This window comes from Pholis gunnellus (assembly GCF_910591455.1).
Source record: "Pholis gunnellus genome assembly, chromosome: 1".
Taxonomy (NCBI): Eukaryota; Metazoa; Chordata; class Actinopteri; order Perciformes; family Pholidae; genus Pholis; species Pholis gunnellus.
Genome location: NC_136528.1, coordinates 13202685 through 13219629, shown reverse-complemented (window position 1 = coordinate 13219629; position 16945 = coordinate 13202685). Strand labels below are relative to the sequence as shown.

General features: G+C 42.1%; 1 protein-coding gene across 16 annotated transcripts in view; it reads left to right on the top strand.

Annotated features, from left to right (window-relative positions):
• Positions 1 to 15694, top strand: part of celf6 (CUGBP Elav-like family member 6) — a gene marked incomplete at both ends in the record, with an annotated part of 122158 nt that extends 106464 nt beyond the window's left edge. For 3 of the 16 annotated variants that reach the window (XM_079157679.1, XM_079157673.1, XM_079157684.1), the window contains 7 exons: positions 3838 to 3981; positions 4937 to 5081; positions 6424 to 6573; positions 7399 to 7461; positions 8032 to 8112; positions 11132 to 11215; positions 15567 to 15694. In XM_079157679.1, the coding sequence (XP_079013805.1) occupies positions 3838 to 3981; positions 4937 to 5081; positions 6424 to 6573; positions 7399 to 7461; positions 8032 to 8112; positions 11132 to 11215; positions 15567 to 15694 (795 nt within the window). Of the gene's footprint in view, positions 1 to 3837; positions 3982 to 4933; positions 5082 to 6423; positions 6574 to 7398; positions 7462 to 8031; positions 8113 to 11131; positions 11276 to 15566 lie in introns of all 16 variants that reach the window. The other 13 variants (XM_079157670.1, XM_079157671.1, XM_079157682.1 and 10 more) reach the window with 5 other exon arrangements.
• Positions 15695 to 16945: the final 1251 nt, after the last annotated feature.

The window sequence follows — 16945 nt, the reverse complement described above, 5'->3', positions numbered from 1 at the left end:
AGGTTCTTTTCACATTCGATACGCTTCTACAAATGACATTTTTTCCCATTTTTTCCTTCAGTGACTGTGGCATTGCATTGTACTGCTGTAAGCCTATGTAGAGGATGGAAGATGAGTGTCTGTTTGCCTGTTAGTAAACACTTAACACCAGTGTCTTTGTATCACAGTAAAGCAGAGATAAAAGCGTAGTGTAGTTGAGCTCTAATCCCTCAATTACCGTTGTGTATTTTTCCATCTACACATTTGGCGGCCTATACAAAATCCAATATGTGAGATTTTCACAAGTCAAGTGTGCTGTTCAAGAAATTAGATTAGTTTTTGAACCTGTGACAAATTCCTTAGTTGTACCTGTCAAAAGTGAAGGCTCCCTGTTGGCCCTTATCAAATTCAGCAAATTCATTTTCTCTCCAGGTATAGGAGTCATGCCGGTGGAGGTTATTATTCTGTTTGTTTGTCAGCTTGTGATTTTCTGCTACCAGTGAGGAGTGGCTGCTTTGCATCCAGTGCCTGTTGTCTGCTGCCACCTGTTCCTTCATTACCTGGCCACATATTACTCTTTTTTTTTTTATGTGGATTGAAACACTTGATCCGTGAAGGGGATCACACTCTGAAATCTACCTTTTCTGATTAGGCTGGATTTAGTCAAAAATACCTCTGCTTGAAATGTGAGGATATGAAATTCACCTGTTCGGAGGCAAGGGTGAGAGAAAAAGTATTTTCATTATTTCAGAAGGGGATAGTTTGGCTTTCATGCTATGAAATGCTCGACTCTGACTTGAGTGGCAGTGCTGACGACACCTGTAGAGGTGGTTGTAGTGCTTTAATGTTGCTGCCAAGTCTGTTCAGAGTAGACAGTGAAGACTGGGTCTCCTCCCGCGCTGTCGTCTACAGCAGAGCAATCTGCTGGGAGAAGTCAGACCAGGCCAGGCTCGCCTCATCTCAAGTCACGGTGCAGTGAGTACAGGCAGCCCCGAGCTTTCACAGTCCCGATGCTCACAATGCATTCTTCATGAGGAATTAAATGAATATAAGAATACACAAGACACACACAAAGCAGAAAATGAATGTGATCTAAATGCCAGACCCCCCATGCTGTGGGCAGGCTTAAGCAACAAGGCTGGAGGAGGATGTTTGCTCTGTGCCAGCCTCATTAAATTCAACAGCCCAGTCCCTTCAACTGGCCCACAAAGTCGAGAAAGAACTGAAAAAGGTCAGGAGGTGGGATGAAATGAAATTAGAAACGGAAAAACTGTGCCGTTAACGCCGCCACGTCGGAGTATTGATTTAGTTAATTGAAATGGCATCGAGGGAGAAACACCAGATGGGTCTCCTCTGGCCTGAGGTGGGGTGCTGGCGAGCTCTGATAGGATCCCATCTGAGACGCACTGTCCCTGGGGTCCATGCTGATGCCTTCCTTCATTCCACATCCTCTTTCTCACAGTTATCTACGGCCAACACATTCTCTTGCTTGTGTTAATAGAACGTTTGTTAGACACTCTCCACATGAGTTAGTCGAAAAGCTTTACTTATAAAGCCTCTGGACAAGACCTAGCTTGTTTGTTTTTTTGCGTTCAGAAAAATGCTCATGTTTTTCTTTATAAAAAAAGATAACAAAAACAGATGACTTAGGACAAAAAACAACACATTTCTGCAGGATTAACATACGACTAGATATTCTGTGAGGTTTGTTGCAGCAGCCACGACTAACCAAACCACAAAGCACGAGACCACCCTGGCAAACCGCCCTCTAAATGGCATATCGCTGAGCTGTTCCTGTTTAAAATTTCATGAAGCTTTTACGAAAATAGGACACACTTTTTGTATGAATTACTATAAAATGGCATGACGTTAAGCGGCATAACAGTAAGACTGGGACTGTGTTTGTTCAGTGGCTGAATACACAGACATATACACGTATACACACTCTTTATTGTGCAGTTGCCATATTCAGCTTCACGGGGCATACGTTTGTTTGTTTCCATGATTTTCTGTTTGGATAACTCTGCTTTAGTAATATGCCTCCTGGAAGTACCACTCGAGTGTGTTATAGTTTTGTCAATTTCAATTTCTTATACAGAGAGTCATAAACGTGTGTAAAAAAAAAAACACAGGGCCATCACTCAAACTGGTCAGTCTAGTCTTTCTCTGTCACTGTGTCCTCTGCATTCACATGTTCACTTTCTACAAATATAGAAAATATGGAAATCTAAATCAAAGCCTGCATTTGTACTGACCCTGTCAGGATGAGACATTTTGTGAAAGATGAATCCAGGTTATGATCATGGAGTCCTTTTCTCCCCATGTCTTTGCTTTTATGATCTTACTAATCATATCCTGACTGCCCCCTGGCTGCCTGTGTCCTTCTGTCCTGGTGGTGCTCCGTGCTCTTTCCCAGCATGCATTGCCTATAATTAAATAGGAGCCTGGTCCTCTTCACAGTGTCTGTGGCTGCTTTCTCTGCCTGGCAGCCTCCCCACTCTCTCTCTCTCTCTCTCTCTCTCTCTCTCTGTATCTATCTCTCTGTCTTTCACTCACACAGAGACACCCTCCCCGCCTCTCTCCTTGCCTGGATGTCACATGAGGAACTGACTCTGGTCTCTGTCTCTCAAATGATTTAATTGGATGCAAACTCAGGAGCACGGACATCAATACGGAACTATATCTGCCATAAGGCAGAGCCATAAGTCAATACTTCGCCCTCCACATGCCGAAGGCTTTTGTCAGACCTAATTACCTTGTACTGTATTCAGTGGAGCTTCACCACTGGGGGACTGGGACTCCTGTGGGATCTGGTTACGATCACAGTTCACTCCCAGTGTATACAGTGGAGTTGGAAAGTTCACAAAAGCAAATACCACTCACTATTCTCTTCCATTTAACGCTGACAGCTAAGTGCACATTCACTTTAACTTGCTTCCTTGGCTTAGATATATTAGGTCTCGAAGGCGAGACAGAAATGAACCACATGCTAACCACTGTTTCCCCTTCGTGGTGATGTAAAGTGCTCCTACTCACACTCACCTTTTCAATAAAAGTATGTTGATGCACTGATATAGATCAGCTCTAAATATGTGTGTATTATGGAGCCTGCATTTTGTTGTAGGTCATTTCCCAAAGGAAACACACACATTGTGAGACAGCTATTTTTCAACCACACAGAAAAAGATGCAAATGTAATGCATGTGCTCAGCAACCTTGTTTCTAAATGGCCTACATTTAGGTTATGGTTCAGACTGATAGTGTTCAATGTATTCACATATCTGCATGCTTCCAGTTAAAGCATCTCATATCAACCAGAGCAATAGACTTGTCAGGTATACGTAACAAGTCAGTCAGTCAGTGACATCAGTATCGATGGGATCAGTATTTTATTTAGCGTCATGGAATCCATATGAGCTTTCCAAGCTAGTATGGTTGTGGTTTTGCCTTGTTGACCTCTTTCAGTTTTTTCCCTGTGAATAACGTTTTTTTTCAGTGTAAAGATGTGCACAGACAGTTGTGGCTAACAAACACAAGCTCATTAGCTGGATGGCCAGCTGAAGTGGCAGGTGCAATTTGCAAAACGCTGCTGATTGAAAGTAGCCATGCTAGTTGCAAAAGTTAGTATTATTAGTTGTCCTACTTTGTTGAAACTTTAACAGCCCAATGGACTTATTATATCTCTATCCAGGTTGTTTGTTCTTGTTTATTTGCTTTTGTTAATCTCCCATCTAGCCAAATCAGGATAATACACTGCAATTAAACAATTGTAATGAAGATACACATCACAAAACATACTTAACTACAAAACTTTAGTTGCACATTTCACTAACCTTGTAAATATACGTGCCCCTCTAGGGTGCCTCGTCCAGTCTGGTGGTCAAATTTGCAGACACTGATAAGGAGAGGACCCTGCGCAGGATGCACCAGATGGCAGGCCAGCTTGGCATCTTCAGTCCCATGACCATCCAGTTTGGGGCCTATGGCGCCTACTCTCATGCTGTAAGTCTCAGCCCGGCGGGGGAGGAGACGGTGAGCTTTAAAAAAAAAAAGAAAACAAAAACTGTTGTGTTTTGAGGTTTGAATTCATGATTTCTCCCAATAGGCATGTGACACTCCCAGCAACAGCTCCTTAAGTGATTTACACTATTAAATGGCTGTTTGAGTCCACATTTGCAGAGGCTTTACAGAAAATGTGGCACTTCTTTTTGTATTGTGTCTTTTTACCCCTTCATTTGTCCAGGGAAGCTGCTTATCATGCATGTTCAGCAATACACTGGTTTACTTCCATACAGTTGTGAGCATCCATTTCTAATTCACTTTCCATTCCCACATTTACTGACTTGGTCTGTGAATTTAAACTGCCAACCCCAGCTTGCCTCCTTTAACTTTTCATCTTCTTACACATATGCATTTACACTCAAACAGAGGTGCACTTCATTACCAAGAACCCACATTTGCTCACCCCCTACCACTATCCCTGCCAGCCCAGCCCATCCCTATTTCATATTCACACATGAAAGTCACAGCCTGAGTTAGGAGTCTGTGAGATTTTGCACTCACACAGTAGCTAACAACTCACCCTGTCAGGTGAGAACCGCCCACTCACGCACAATCTTTCCACTAACTCTGCCACTGTGGCAGAGCTCTACATATATAGTACATATAGATATACATAGTCTCAGGCTTGCTAAACTCATCTCAACACAGCCTTGATTTTGTGTCAGTATAATGAGCACAAGGCCAGAGCGGTGTTACACTCGCTGGGAAGCAACGCTGCAGGGCAACACAGACCACTCTGTACAAGAACAAGGCATGGACCAAGCAAACAGTGATGTGAGAGTAAACATGCTCCGGTCCTGCGGCTATTTCAACGTCCTTTCCTTTTCTGTCCTTCCCTCCATCCCTCCCTCCCACCCTACGCCTCTCCCCCCACTGCTCTGTAATCCTACAGCAGATGATGCAACAGCAAGCAGCCCTGATGGCAGCAACACAAGGGTCGTACCTGAACCCCATGGCAGCCATTGCTGCCGCGCAAATGCAGCAAATGGCAGCTTTCAATGTCAACGGCCTGGTGGCTACTCCCATGACACCGTCCTCAGGTATACAGCAACAGGCACACACACAAACTCACGATCTGAATCAGGTGCAAACACAAACACATACACACACACACACACACACACACACACACACACACATGCAGGGCTTCTCTCTCCATTTCTCACCACTGCCCTGGAACATTTTCATCATTAGCAAGAATTATAGAAACGGTAGTAATGTATTCATTCAAGGCCTTTCTGCTTTTGCCCTTGGTACATTTTTTAAGATGTGGGCTCCATTTTCTGGGCTGAAGCAGACATTGCCAGTGTGAAACTAAAATAAGCCGAGGCTGATACTGAATGGGGCACGATAGGAGAAGATATACAGCATTCCTTGACACTCATTGGCAGCCACATTATAGTGTCTCTGTCTCCTCCTCTTGCTCATTATCTCTCTTTCGCTCTCTTGTCTGTCCGTCGCTCTCTCCCTCTGTGTCTCTGTGACAGTGTGTGTTTTCTGGGAACACAGCCAATCCACAGCCAATCCGATGACTTTGGATGCAGAGTCCTTGGCTTATACAATATAAGAGCAAAGATTTGTGTGAGATAATCCTGGACCCCAGTCTGAACTATCTTTTTGGCCCTTGTCATGAGGAGCTTTGATGGCTCGACACTAAGTAGGCAGGCCGCCTGAAGGCAGGGTCATTGCAAATGTATTAAATAAAGTGGCTTGACGCTGTACCTGGCATTTGTAAGCCACAAGGCCTACATATACCAGGTAATGCCTATCAAACATAATCCTACATGACTTAAATGCCCTTCATCTGGATTAGAAAAATAATAAAAATCCATCAGCACAAAAGGGCACTGACAAGGGGACAGACTTGGAATATCACCACAAGGAGAAAGAAGAGGATGCACAGGTCTCTACATCCAATATACTGTACATTAGGTACCTCTTCTTGTGAGTCAGTTTTGTCCCACTACTTTTTGTACCTTCAAAAGTAAAGTTATGTCCACCAAATATACCTTCAAACAAGGCTATAAATGACCAAATATTCAGAAAATCAGAGTGCTACCTTTATTATGTTCTGTTACTGTGGAGGATGAGTGTTTTTTGTGTTTTTTTTTATCCCTGCACCCCCTTCACATAAACTTGAAGTGTGCTACCTTGACTGCTTTAGTACTTGTAGCTTTAGTTCAGGCTGAATTGGTACCAATTTCTACCAAACTACACTGCAGCTCCATGGTGGGTCAAAAGGTATGAATGTGTGCTCATGAAGTCCAATTATATGCTTGTTATACACTAGTACATTTGTGAAAAAAAAAAGAAATACTTCTCTTGTAGCATGTGAAGCGTGCACCCTGCAGTTGCCGTAGTGACTCTGTATCTATTTTGCAGGCACCAGCACACCCCCTGGCATCTCTGCCACAGCCGTGCCCAGCTTAGGCAACCCTCTCGGGGTCAACGGATTCAGTGCCCTTCCTCCTCAAAGCAACGGGCACCCCACCTCTGAGGCCATCTACACCAATGGTATTCACCCTTACCCAGGTGAGCCAATCAAGTCTACATAAAAGAAACATAACATAACATTTGCAACATTTTAAGTCATGAGACTGTTGTTCTGACCCTGACGCTCACAGTTCGCTGCTTGTACTGATGGAGGTATATGAATTATTCTAGTGTTGCACTTGATCTGAATAAGAACATCCCCTAATTGCCACGATGCAAGTTCAACACGTCAGTGGTGACAAATTGAATTATATCTCATGGTACTGTAAAAGTTGACAAGAGACCTTTTTTAATTCACACTCTCATTACGTCTTTTTCTGATCTGAGTTGAAGCGTTTGAGGCTTGAGGGTCAATCAACAGTGTCTGCTGCAGATTTCTGAGCGGCCATCCCCAGTATTATGATGAATCCATCAGTTCATCCATCAGTCCATTATGGTTAATTTGAAGTGTCTCAGCTCGTCTTCGGCTTCTCAATGTTGCCTGGGACTGATTCCTGAAGAATTGACAGACACACACTCCCCTTTTTCCTGCATTATGCAAAGGCAGCTGCAACTGTAATGAACTACAAAGTGGTTTGTTTGGCATGTTGTTAATATTTGATGCAAACATCTGGGGCGAACAGGCATTTTGAAGAACTGAAATATGACAACCCAAATTTCCCCCACTCACTGTGTGATCTTACCCCCTGATGGTTCTCTACAGCTAAGCCAATTTCTGTCTCGCTCTTTAACATTCTCTCTATGTCTGTCTTTGTCTCTGTCTTGACCATTCTCCGTCCTCTCTCTCTCTCTCTCTGTCTCTTCTGCTTTCATTTTCCTCATTGTCACCCCACTTTCTCTGTCTCTCTTTTCGTCTCTCTGCAGCACAGAGTCCAACAGTGGCCGACCCTCTCCAACAGGCTTATGCTGGCGTCCAACACTACGCAGGTGATCTGTCTCTCCCACCTCCTCTGTTTCACTTCCTCCATCTGTCCATTTCCCTCTCCCCTCTCCCTTTCTGTTTGCCACATCAGTAGACACTATGACAGGCAGAGATAGCCAGCCAATTTTCTTCCCGGATTAGGATACTTTACATTAGGATTGCAAAAGGATTTTCAGTTGACTTGATTATACACCCACACAATAAAAATTGTAATTCCAAAAGTACACCGAGAGCTGAGGATCTGAACCTGCCATAACCTCCTACATGAGCGATGACACAGACCTCTCATAACCAATGCTTTCTGCATGACATCAGCTCTCATTAACACGGTGTACGTCTCCCTCTCTTTCCTTGCGCGTCTGCTTAGTTGAACTGCACTCCACTCCCCCTTTTGCCATACTCTTTGTGTAGTGATCCGCCAGCCAAATGAGCCCAGGCTCCCAGTCGTAATGCAATGTATTTATGCAATGTCTCGAGGATGCAAATGAACAATGGAATAATGATTTGAGTTTTGTTGTGTCAAATATGAAAATAGAGATGTGAAAAATTCGACTCTGGTTCTCCCTTTGCAACAGCAGCCTACCCTGCCGCCTATGCGCCAATCAGCCAAGCGTTCCCCCAGCAACCAACCATCATTCCCCAGCAACAGAGGGAAGGTAAGAGCGAGCGAGCGCGCCCACCCAAGATAAAAGGTGATAATTGCCATGTTCCATTCTAATGTAGCTGTGCTGCTTTGAATTAGCGAGGGAGGGAAAAAAGCTGGCTGGGGAAAATGTGAGAAAAAGGCTCCCCATTTAAAGAGAAGAACATTAGCAGTGAGATGGAAAGTTACTCTGTCATTATTCAAAAACTGCACTAATTCAAACTCGCAGCGTTGGACTGCTTAATCAGTCCATTACAATGTGTTTAAGTGGTTATAAATATTCATCAGATTAATTAGCTGCATGCATAATCATTTATTACCATTCCTAGTGTAGTGTTCGTTCTTATGCCACAGCATCAGATGTAATAAAGCATAGGATATACTGTGATGGTAAATCACTCTTTTTGACGTCATTTGTCAGTTTCAATTATTCACCTATATGATTGTATGAGACAGCATAGAGTGGCATGAATATTCAATATCAATAGTGTCTCAAACATTGCCAAGAGGAAAAGTTAGTATATGTTTACAATGTGTCTGTAGTGTGAGTGCATGCCAGGGTCACAGTGCAGAAATGTATGAAGAAAGTATAGATAGACACAAACGTATCCTCACATGTCAGCAACTTATTCACGTCACATGCTGGCATAGTTTCACACCACACTAAAAACACACTGCCGTTAAAGACGTCCCATCTCTCACTACTACCTTTTAACATTTTCATCATTTGCAAGAACTACAGAAATCATGATCACGCACTCACACACACACACACACACACACACACTATTCTTGGTTGAGCCAGTGGCCTGTCTTTCTGGCCTCCTCTGGGTTTTGGCGGCACTCCCAGTCTGTCTCGGTCCGCTGCCACAGTCTGCAGCCTTGCCATTTAACAAGAGACACCTAAACCTGAATACACAGCCACAGTCTAGCCTCAGCTTCAGCCTCCCTCAGCTAAGAATTGCAACAATGCAATCTATCACTCCCACCAAATCCAAAAATCTTATTTTAACCAGACACATTTTTACTGTACTCTTTGAACATATGTGTCCTTTTCACTTCAGTGGACTTCTTTGGCAGACAGCAAAACTTTCTGACACAGTAAATATCAATTTATGGTTATGCCAGTAATGCACTAAATGCTTGATGATGGACTAAAAAATGATTTTTAAAAAGTCTTTCAGTCATTGCAGCAAGCACTTTTGCTCAAGTTCCATGCCAACTTTACCACATCTGTCCATTATGGCAATAATGACAACCCTTTCAAGAGCACTGGGTTAAATTCATCACTGTCGCCTGTAATTGCATGAATAGAATAATTTCCGGGTGGTCCTAGGTGAATTCCAGGCATTTATCTTTCTTGACAAATCATATGACTACATTATCCACAATGCAACACTTACTGCCGACAGTTCGGTCAGAGATTTAGGTGTATTATGCTAGTAGCAGCTAATGTAGCCTTGAGCCCCTATAGCCTCAGGCAGACTTAGACTACTAAGACTTGTAGTCTTCAGCTCCAACTGACTGTATTTTACTATTAAAAAAAATATATATATATATATATTTAATATTCATGAGATCATGGTTCGTGTACAAACTTTTTTTTAATTAAAGTTCAACATTATTCTTTATTGGGTAAGAGTGCAGTCTACAAGACGTGCGATTGTATGATTTAACACTCGTGCTTATATCCACTCTGTGTCGCCAACATGCAGTAGTTCAAGAATGGAATCACTCTTCTTCCACACAGATGAAAGGACAGACTTGGAAAAGGCAGAAATGTTTTCATGCAATCCTGAAGAAAAAGTGGTGTTGTACCTGTGAGGAGTTTTATTACAACTGTGCAGCTCGTCCAACCTATCAACCATCATACCCAGAAGTTGGGGACGTTTCTTTTGTTCCTTTATTTAAAGCATGAATTCTATAAGACACCTAAACCGAAACAGACAGAACTGAGATTCAGCCTTTAACTGTAAAGGTGTGTGTGTGTGTCCTCTATCTTGTCGAGGCATAGCAAGCGCCACCACTGCAGCCTTCTTATCAGCCTTCTCACCAGCTGCAGTCTCATCTCGTCAAGCTATCACCCAGAGCAATGAGACAGGAGAGAATGCTAGCCAGGCAGCCAGCTGCAAGCATACTGTCCCCAAGTCCAACACATCTCTTTCTCTCTCTCTCTCTCTCTCTTTGTATCTCCACGTCTCTCCCTCCTCTCCTTCTCTCTCCCTCTGTCTCTCTCCAGTTCATGCCTCCCTTTATCCAGATTGGCCTGTACAATATGTGGCAGCTGGGTGGATGAGTGTGGAGGGATGGAGAGAGATTGGAAGACAGTCCTACTGTCACAGAGTAATTGGGACAAAAACTTGGCTTATGCTCTGCCTCCCCCTCCCCTCTCTCTTCCTCTTTCTCAATATAACCGTCTTTATCTTTCTCTTCCTCTTCCAATCAACCTCTCTATTTTGTTTTCTCCCTCCTGTTGTCTGTGTTTTTATTCTTAGGTGTATTTCTCTTTTACTTCTTTCTATGCTCCTCTACAGCTGTTTGATGTGCGCTGCAACTGCTCCCACGTTTTCTGAGACAATAGTCAAGCTTAATTGTTATTTGTGTGTATTAAAATCCCACCTATCTATACAGTTATTATGCCATATGTGATTAAAAAGGGAACCACAAAAAGAGATGAACATCTGGGGCGTCAGAATTAGAATTAAGAAATACTTAATTGATCTCCAGGGTAAATTGATACAATACAGTTGCTCTCATATATATAAGAATAAAGAAATGTAAGAACTTATAACACTATAAAAATAGGATGAGGGTGTGTGTACTCAATGATAACTAGGTTTAAAACAACTAATATTTGTGCCGCAGGTAACATAATCAGAATCTGGTGTTTACACGGCTCTTGCGTACATTGGATTATTGTCTTGGTTACTTTATTGCGTCATATTTCTCTCTCTCTCTCTCTCTCTCTCTCTCTCTCTCTCGCTCTCTCGCTCTCTCTCTGTAACCTCCTGTTGTCTTTTTCTCATCATCAGGGCCAGAAGGTTGCAACCTGTTTATTTATCACCTGCCCCAGGAGTTTGGAGATGCGGAGCTCATGCAAATGTTCCTGCCATTTGGCAACGTCATCTCGGCCAAAGTCTTTGTGGACCGAGCGACCAATCAGAGCAAATGTTTCGGTGAGTGAAATAATCAATCTCCAATCATCATTGAAGAGAAGCAAAAACAGCACTGCACAGGTACTCCCTGGGTCCATCACACAGACAAGATGATGGGGCTCAGCAATGGAAAAAGGAAAGTGAAGAAGGTGGACGCTCTAATTGCATAAAATAAAACAAGCCAAACCCACGATGAATCCTTCACATACTGACCCAAACGTCTTTCCACACATCTTGCTCTCTATCACAGGATTCCTAACACAATCAGGGTTCATCTCCCCTGCTCTGCCATTCCCAGACTGCTTTACCCAGGAGGAAAGCATTTTCCCAGACACCCCCCAGTTCTCCAGCCGGGCAACCCGCAGCATCCCGCCGCCCCTCCCATCCTCTTCTCTCGCCTCCCACACAGCAAACCAGTTCATCAGGGTGGAGGCAATGCAGGCGGAATCCATGGGCTTAAAGAGATAATAATAGACTGGTGTGGGCCTTACTGTTGATTCAGTTGGACAGTAGCACCCAGGAGACAGGCAGAGAGAGAGAGAGAGAGAGAGAGAGAGAGAGAGACTCCCAGCATCGGCTTTCAGTTTCTCTTCCACATGGCATGCCGATGAGGCTTTCTCTTCCTTTCTTCCCTCGTCCGTCTTGCTCTGTCCATCTCAAAACTCTCTCTCCCTTTTGTGTGTGCTCCTCTAAACATATGCCTCTCGCTATCGCTATCCGTCAGTCAACAAGGGGGAAGGACAAAGGGGCGGTGACCTCATCAGTCTCACCGGCTTATTTTCCACGGCTTGTAATTAAGATCTTGGCTGAAAAACGGCAATTCAACCCATGATTCTTTTGAGGGGACTTTTTTTTCTTCACTCATTTCTCCCTCCTTTTTATAGCAGAAAGCCCGAGGGCTCCTTTGTAAGACATTAACAAATTAGACAGAAGATGCTGTGCATTAAAGGGGATAAGTTATTAGGGGGATAAGTTATGAGGCCTCTAGGAACGTGGAACACTTCATCTTAAAAATGTGTGAATTTAGCCTTGATGACGTGGATAACGGGCACCCTAGACTCACATACTGTACATGTGTAGACAAACATCAGATGCAGTAGAACGATAGATAGATGGATGGACAGATTAATTGTAATTTAATAAAAAAAAATAATTTGGCCTTGTGCACATTGGTGTGAAGAAAACGTGCTCAGTTTTCACTGAATAAACGGGATATCAAAGCAACAATATTTTATACAAACTAACAGAAAGCCATTAACCTTACTGTTAGTTCAGGAAATTTCCAAAGCACTGTAGTATATATTCAAATAGGACCAATTCAAAAATACAAGTTTATCATTCATATCGATAACATGTAAACAATCCGGTCTGTATGTCAGCCTATAACCAGGATTTTAATTGTCCCACTATCCTTTGAGTAGCACGCCATATTCCATATCCTAATTTAGATAATCCACTTTTTTCTATCTTCTTCTAATTAAAATCTAAAAAGCAAAATCTCAGATTCATCATCTAAAGATAGCTAACATTCTTCAAAAATCTTTATTTTTTATATTAATCGTTTATTAATGTAAAAGTGAACTCATCTACTTCATTTTAAAAGGCAGTGTCTTAGTCGATACAGGATGTTTGATAATGGTTTTTTATACATTTAAATAAAAGACTTTTTAAAAATGCCTTGCCACTGCAGAATCATTCTTGTGAGTTTTAACTAAAACATCTCTGCGTACATGGCCATATTGCTCTGCAGCACAGGTGAACTACATTGTGGGATGTTGAGAGGAGATAACCAGACATCACTCTTTAAGACGGAGTGTTTACAGAGAAGCTTGGAAATTTGAATATGATGAAAAGGTCACTGGAGGTGCCTTAGAAGCATGTTCTTATAAAAGATGTATTTCTGGAGTAGGATTTGGAGTACGGTCTTAAGGGATGCATCACTGTCAATTCAGACAGATGTCAGTTTGGTTTGGATTTTTTTTTTTTTGCTTTGCGATAAAATGGATATGAATATGTGACATGAAGTGATATTTAACACTTGTGCAGGTGAAATGAAGAAAATACTTTAGAGATGTATCGATCATTTCGCTTTAAAACAATTAAATAAAAATAAGACGACAAGAAAGCACCAGCGTATTAATATACCCTGTAATTATTAGTTAGAGATGCTTTATTGAGAATGTCTAGAACATCCATTAAGGATAGTGTGCAACCCATAAACACCTACTGTTGAGGAGCGACATGGTTGTGTTTAATCTAGCCGTAACCTGGGAATCTATGGATATAACATTAGCCTTAATCCTCTGCGTTTAGTCACTCAATACTGACTTTTAAAAGTGATCAAAGCTTACCTTGTTAAGGGGAATTAGCTGGATTTGAAAAAGGATTTAAAAAGGTTCTTCTGAGAATGGAATGACACACACAAACACACCTAGGAATTCTTTTTAGATATAATAGAAAACATAAACATGCAGCAGAGATGCAATTTACATAAAATGGTTTCCGAAAACATGATACACTTTTTGTTTCTTTCCTAGTTTTGCTTTTTTTGTTCTTACCCACTTTTACGTCTGGGAAAGTTACCCGAGCATGTTCATTACATCTGCACATTCATGTATTCACTGTGCACAGACTTGCCATCCTTAGTTAATTCAACCCTTTTAAATAGTTTTTAACAGCCACCCTAAACAGCAAATCTCCAATCAACACTTGCTAATGTCAAATAATTGATCACCTGGAGGTTGACCAACTTGTTCCAAGTGGCAACGTGGTTGCAGCAGAGCAGGAGACAGCCTATGATGGAATTTGAACCAGGACGTCCAGACACCTCTAGACTACAGACACCTCTACATTAGAGCAGAAAAGGGTTTTCATGGGACCAAACAGCATCAGTGCACAGCATAGTGAGTCCTTCTTTTAGGGAAATGTGAGACTTATGTACTGCAGCATTTTCTGCTGCTCAACCTGGTCCTAGACGTTTTTCCCAGTTGTCAACCAATAATGTTTGCAACCTTGTATGTGTTTTGTTAAAGATGCATGACATTACAAAGCATGCAGACATTCTGCTAGTATGGATGGCTGCTGTGAGAGCCATACTTCAACCACTAGTAGCGTTCGGGGTATTGAGTTGCGCAGCACCACACGCTCAGTGCGGAATCAAAGATATGAAACATCAGCCAGTTACTTTGTCTCGAGAAAACAGCAAAAACTGGAAGCTAAAATATCTTGTTCTGATTTTAGAATATTTAAATGTACATGGATATCAGAGCTTAAAGTTTGCAGTGCAGTCTGTGTCCTCTCCTTCGGTACTTTGACCCCCAGCATCCTATCTTCTTTTTGGCATGTGGGTGTAAATGTGAGGTATGGAGATTCGTTAAAGCCAGGGATAGTGTGTGTGTGTGTGTGTGTGTGTTTGTGGGATTGGGAGGGGATCACTGCCAACTGACAGGCCCTTCCCTGCTCAGTTTGTTTAAAGGGTTTGTAAAAGCAGCAGCCTTATCGTACCCGCACTGACAAAAGCCTGCCCTCTCCCCCCAAATTAAATTGGACCCATAGCGGTGTGATCAAATCAGCTGGCAGGCGGAAAATTCGGGCCGTCAATCACAGAGGTGTCTGATAAGAGCAGGCAAGGAGTCCCGGTGTGGAAAGCTGTGGGCTCATTCCGCCTCGACACCCAGGTGATAACTCAGAGCAGCAGGCACCTCCGTCCTACACACCTTGCTCCTAGCATCTCGTCACGACCCCCATGCCCTTTACTCTTCACTCAGATACAGGCTCGGTCGCACACGTACGTGAAAACACACACGTGTAGCCCCTGTCACTCTTACACAGCTCAAACACGCCGGTAACATTTACAGACTTTGCTCTGAAAATCCACACACAACATGAGACTCCTTTTTTTCTCTCTAATCTTTCAACACCTTTTCATGTATTTTTTTTTGTTCTCTGTTCAAGTTAAACTCGCGGCTCCTAACAGCTCCTCTTCCGTTTGATTTTTAATATCTGTGTTATTAGCCTTTGTGGTGTTTTATGTAATCTTTTTAATTCAAAGATTTTCAATTAATCCCCGGAAAAGAGCAAAACAAAGAGCTATTGTTGTGTCATTGTTGAGAGTTAAAAGGGTCTTCTTCTCCCCTCTTTTTTTCTTTCATCTCGTCTGTCTTTTCTCCCCGTCTCTTCCCCTCTCCCTTTCTCTTCTCTGTTTCTCTCTCATCTCTCCCCCATTCTTCTCCCCTCATGTGTTGTTCCTTTTTTTCTATTTTCCCATTTGTTTCTGCCCCCATCGCTCTCCCATTCTGTGTTCTTGTCTCAGGCTTTGTGAGTTTTGATAACCCGTCCAGTGCTCAAGCCGCAATCCAGGCCATGAACGGCTTTCAGATAGGCATGAAGAGGCTGAAGGTGCAGCTAAAGCGGCCAAAGGATGCCAACCGACCTTACTGACTCGTCTGCTGTCCATACCCAGGTATAACAACACCCATGCCATACTATGCCATGCCATGCCTGTTCTCAAAACAAACAACCTCACTTGGATAGTTTACATCTTGTTGCTGCAGTAGATGTGAATGTCTGAGAGTGCATTTGGCTCAAATCTAAGTTTAAATATTATACTAAATAATAACAATTAACAATTAACACATTTTAAATATTATATTTACTTATTTACTTATTTTAGAGTTATATTTAACTAGTACGAAGTGAGAGCTTAACAAAATAAAACACAATCTTCAGGCATTTAAATATTGTTTTGAATTGTTTATTAAGACTTTTGGTAACTTTTAGTGGCGAGTGGACAAAGATGAAAATGAACTAAACCAACTCTCCAGTCTTCTCACCAGTACAAAATCCCATCACCCATCATTTGCATTAAAATATAGTCTCTGTTGAAATATATATATATATATATGACAGACTAATAGAGCTAGAAAATGCAACAAACTACCTAGTTTAATATATAATGTGATCAACTAGGGAAACAGGTACAATTCTAACTCTGCAGTCGTTATCAGACTTTGTCCCCATGAGCCCTGATGTGACATGAAATTTGTTTTGTTAATTTTTGTTATTATTAGATTTATTTAATTTTTTTTTTTTTTACACATTAGCCGTGAAAGCGTCAGGGCGCTAGTTTCTAGATTGCACTTTTCACATAATCAGCCTGTTAAACGCCCGTTTCGACAGGTTGCTCTGCTCCACTGGATTGTTTTTGCTTTTTCTTGGGATTGAAATCTAATTTGTACATGCAGTATGCTCCAGTGCAAATTCATGACATCAGCAATACCCAGCTGTGCATGATTACCAGTCTACTGTATTGAGAATCGATACAAGTTGTTGAGCCACAAATTCATGAAACCAAATAGCAGATTTATAGTACCAACAACTTTTTACAAGAGTACCGATGAGCATGATAAGTAAACTAATGTTGTAAAGGAAACGAAAAAGTTTGTGCTCACAGAAATAAATCAACAAAAAGATGCTTAATGGAAAAGCACTTACTCAGCCTACAAACCGCAGTGGCTTGTCTAATGGTGGCACCAGCACCAACCCCACTAAGCACCATTTGGAAAGGAAAAGTGATGCTTCAGCCACCTCTTCTAAACAGTCATAGTCCATACTCATAATCTGTCATTTACTGTTTGCCAATTCCCACAAATAGCAAAAACATAGCATAGGAATATTGTGGTGATGTCATTT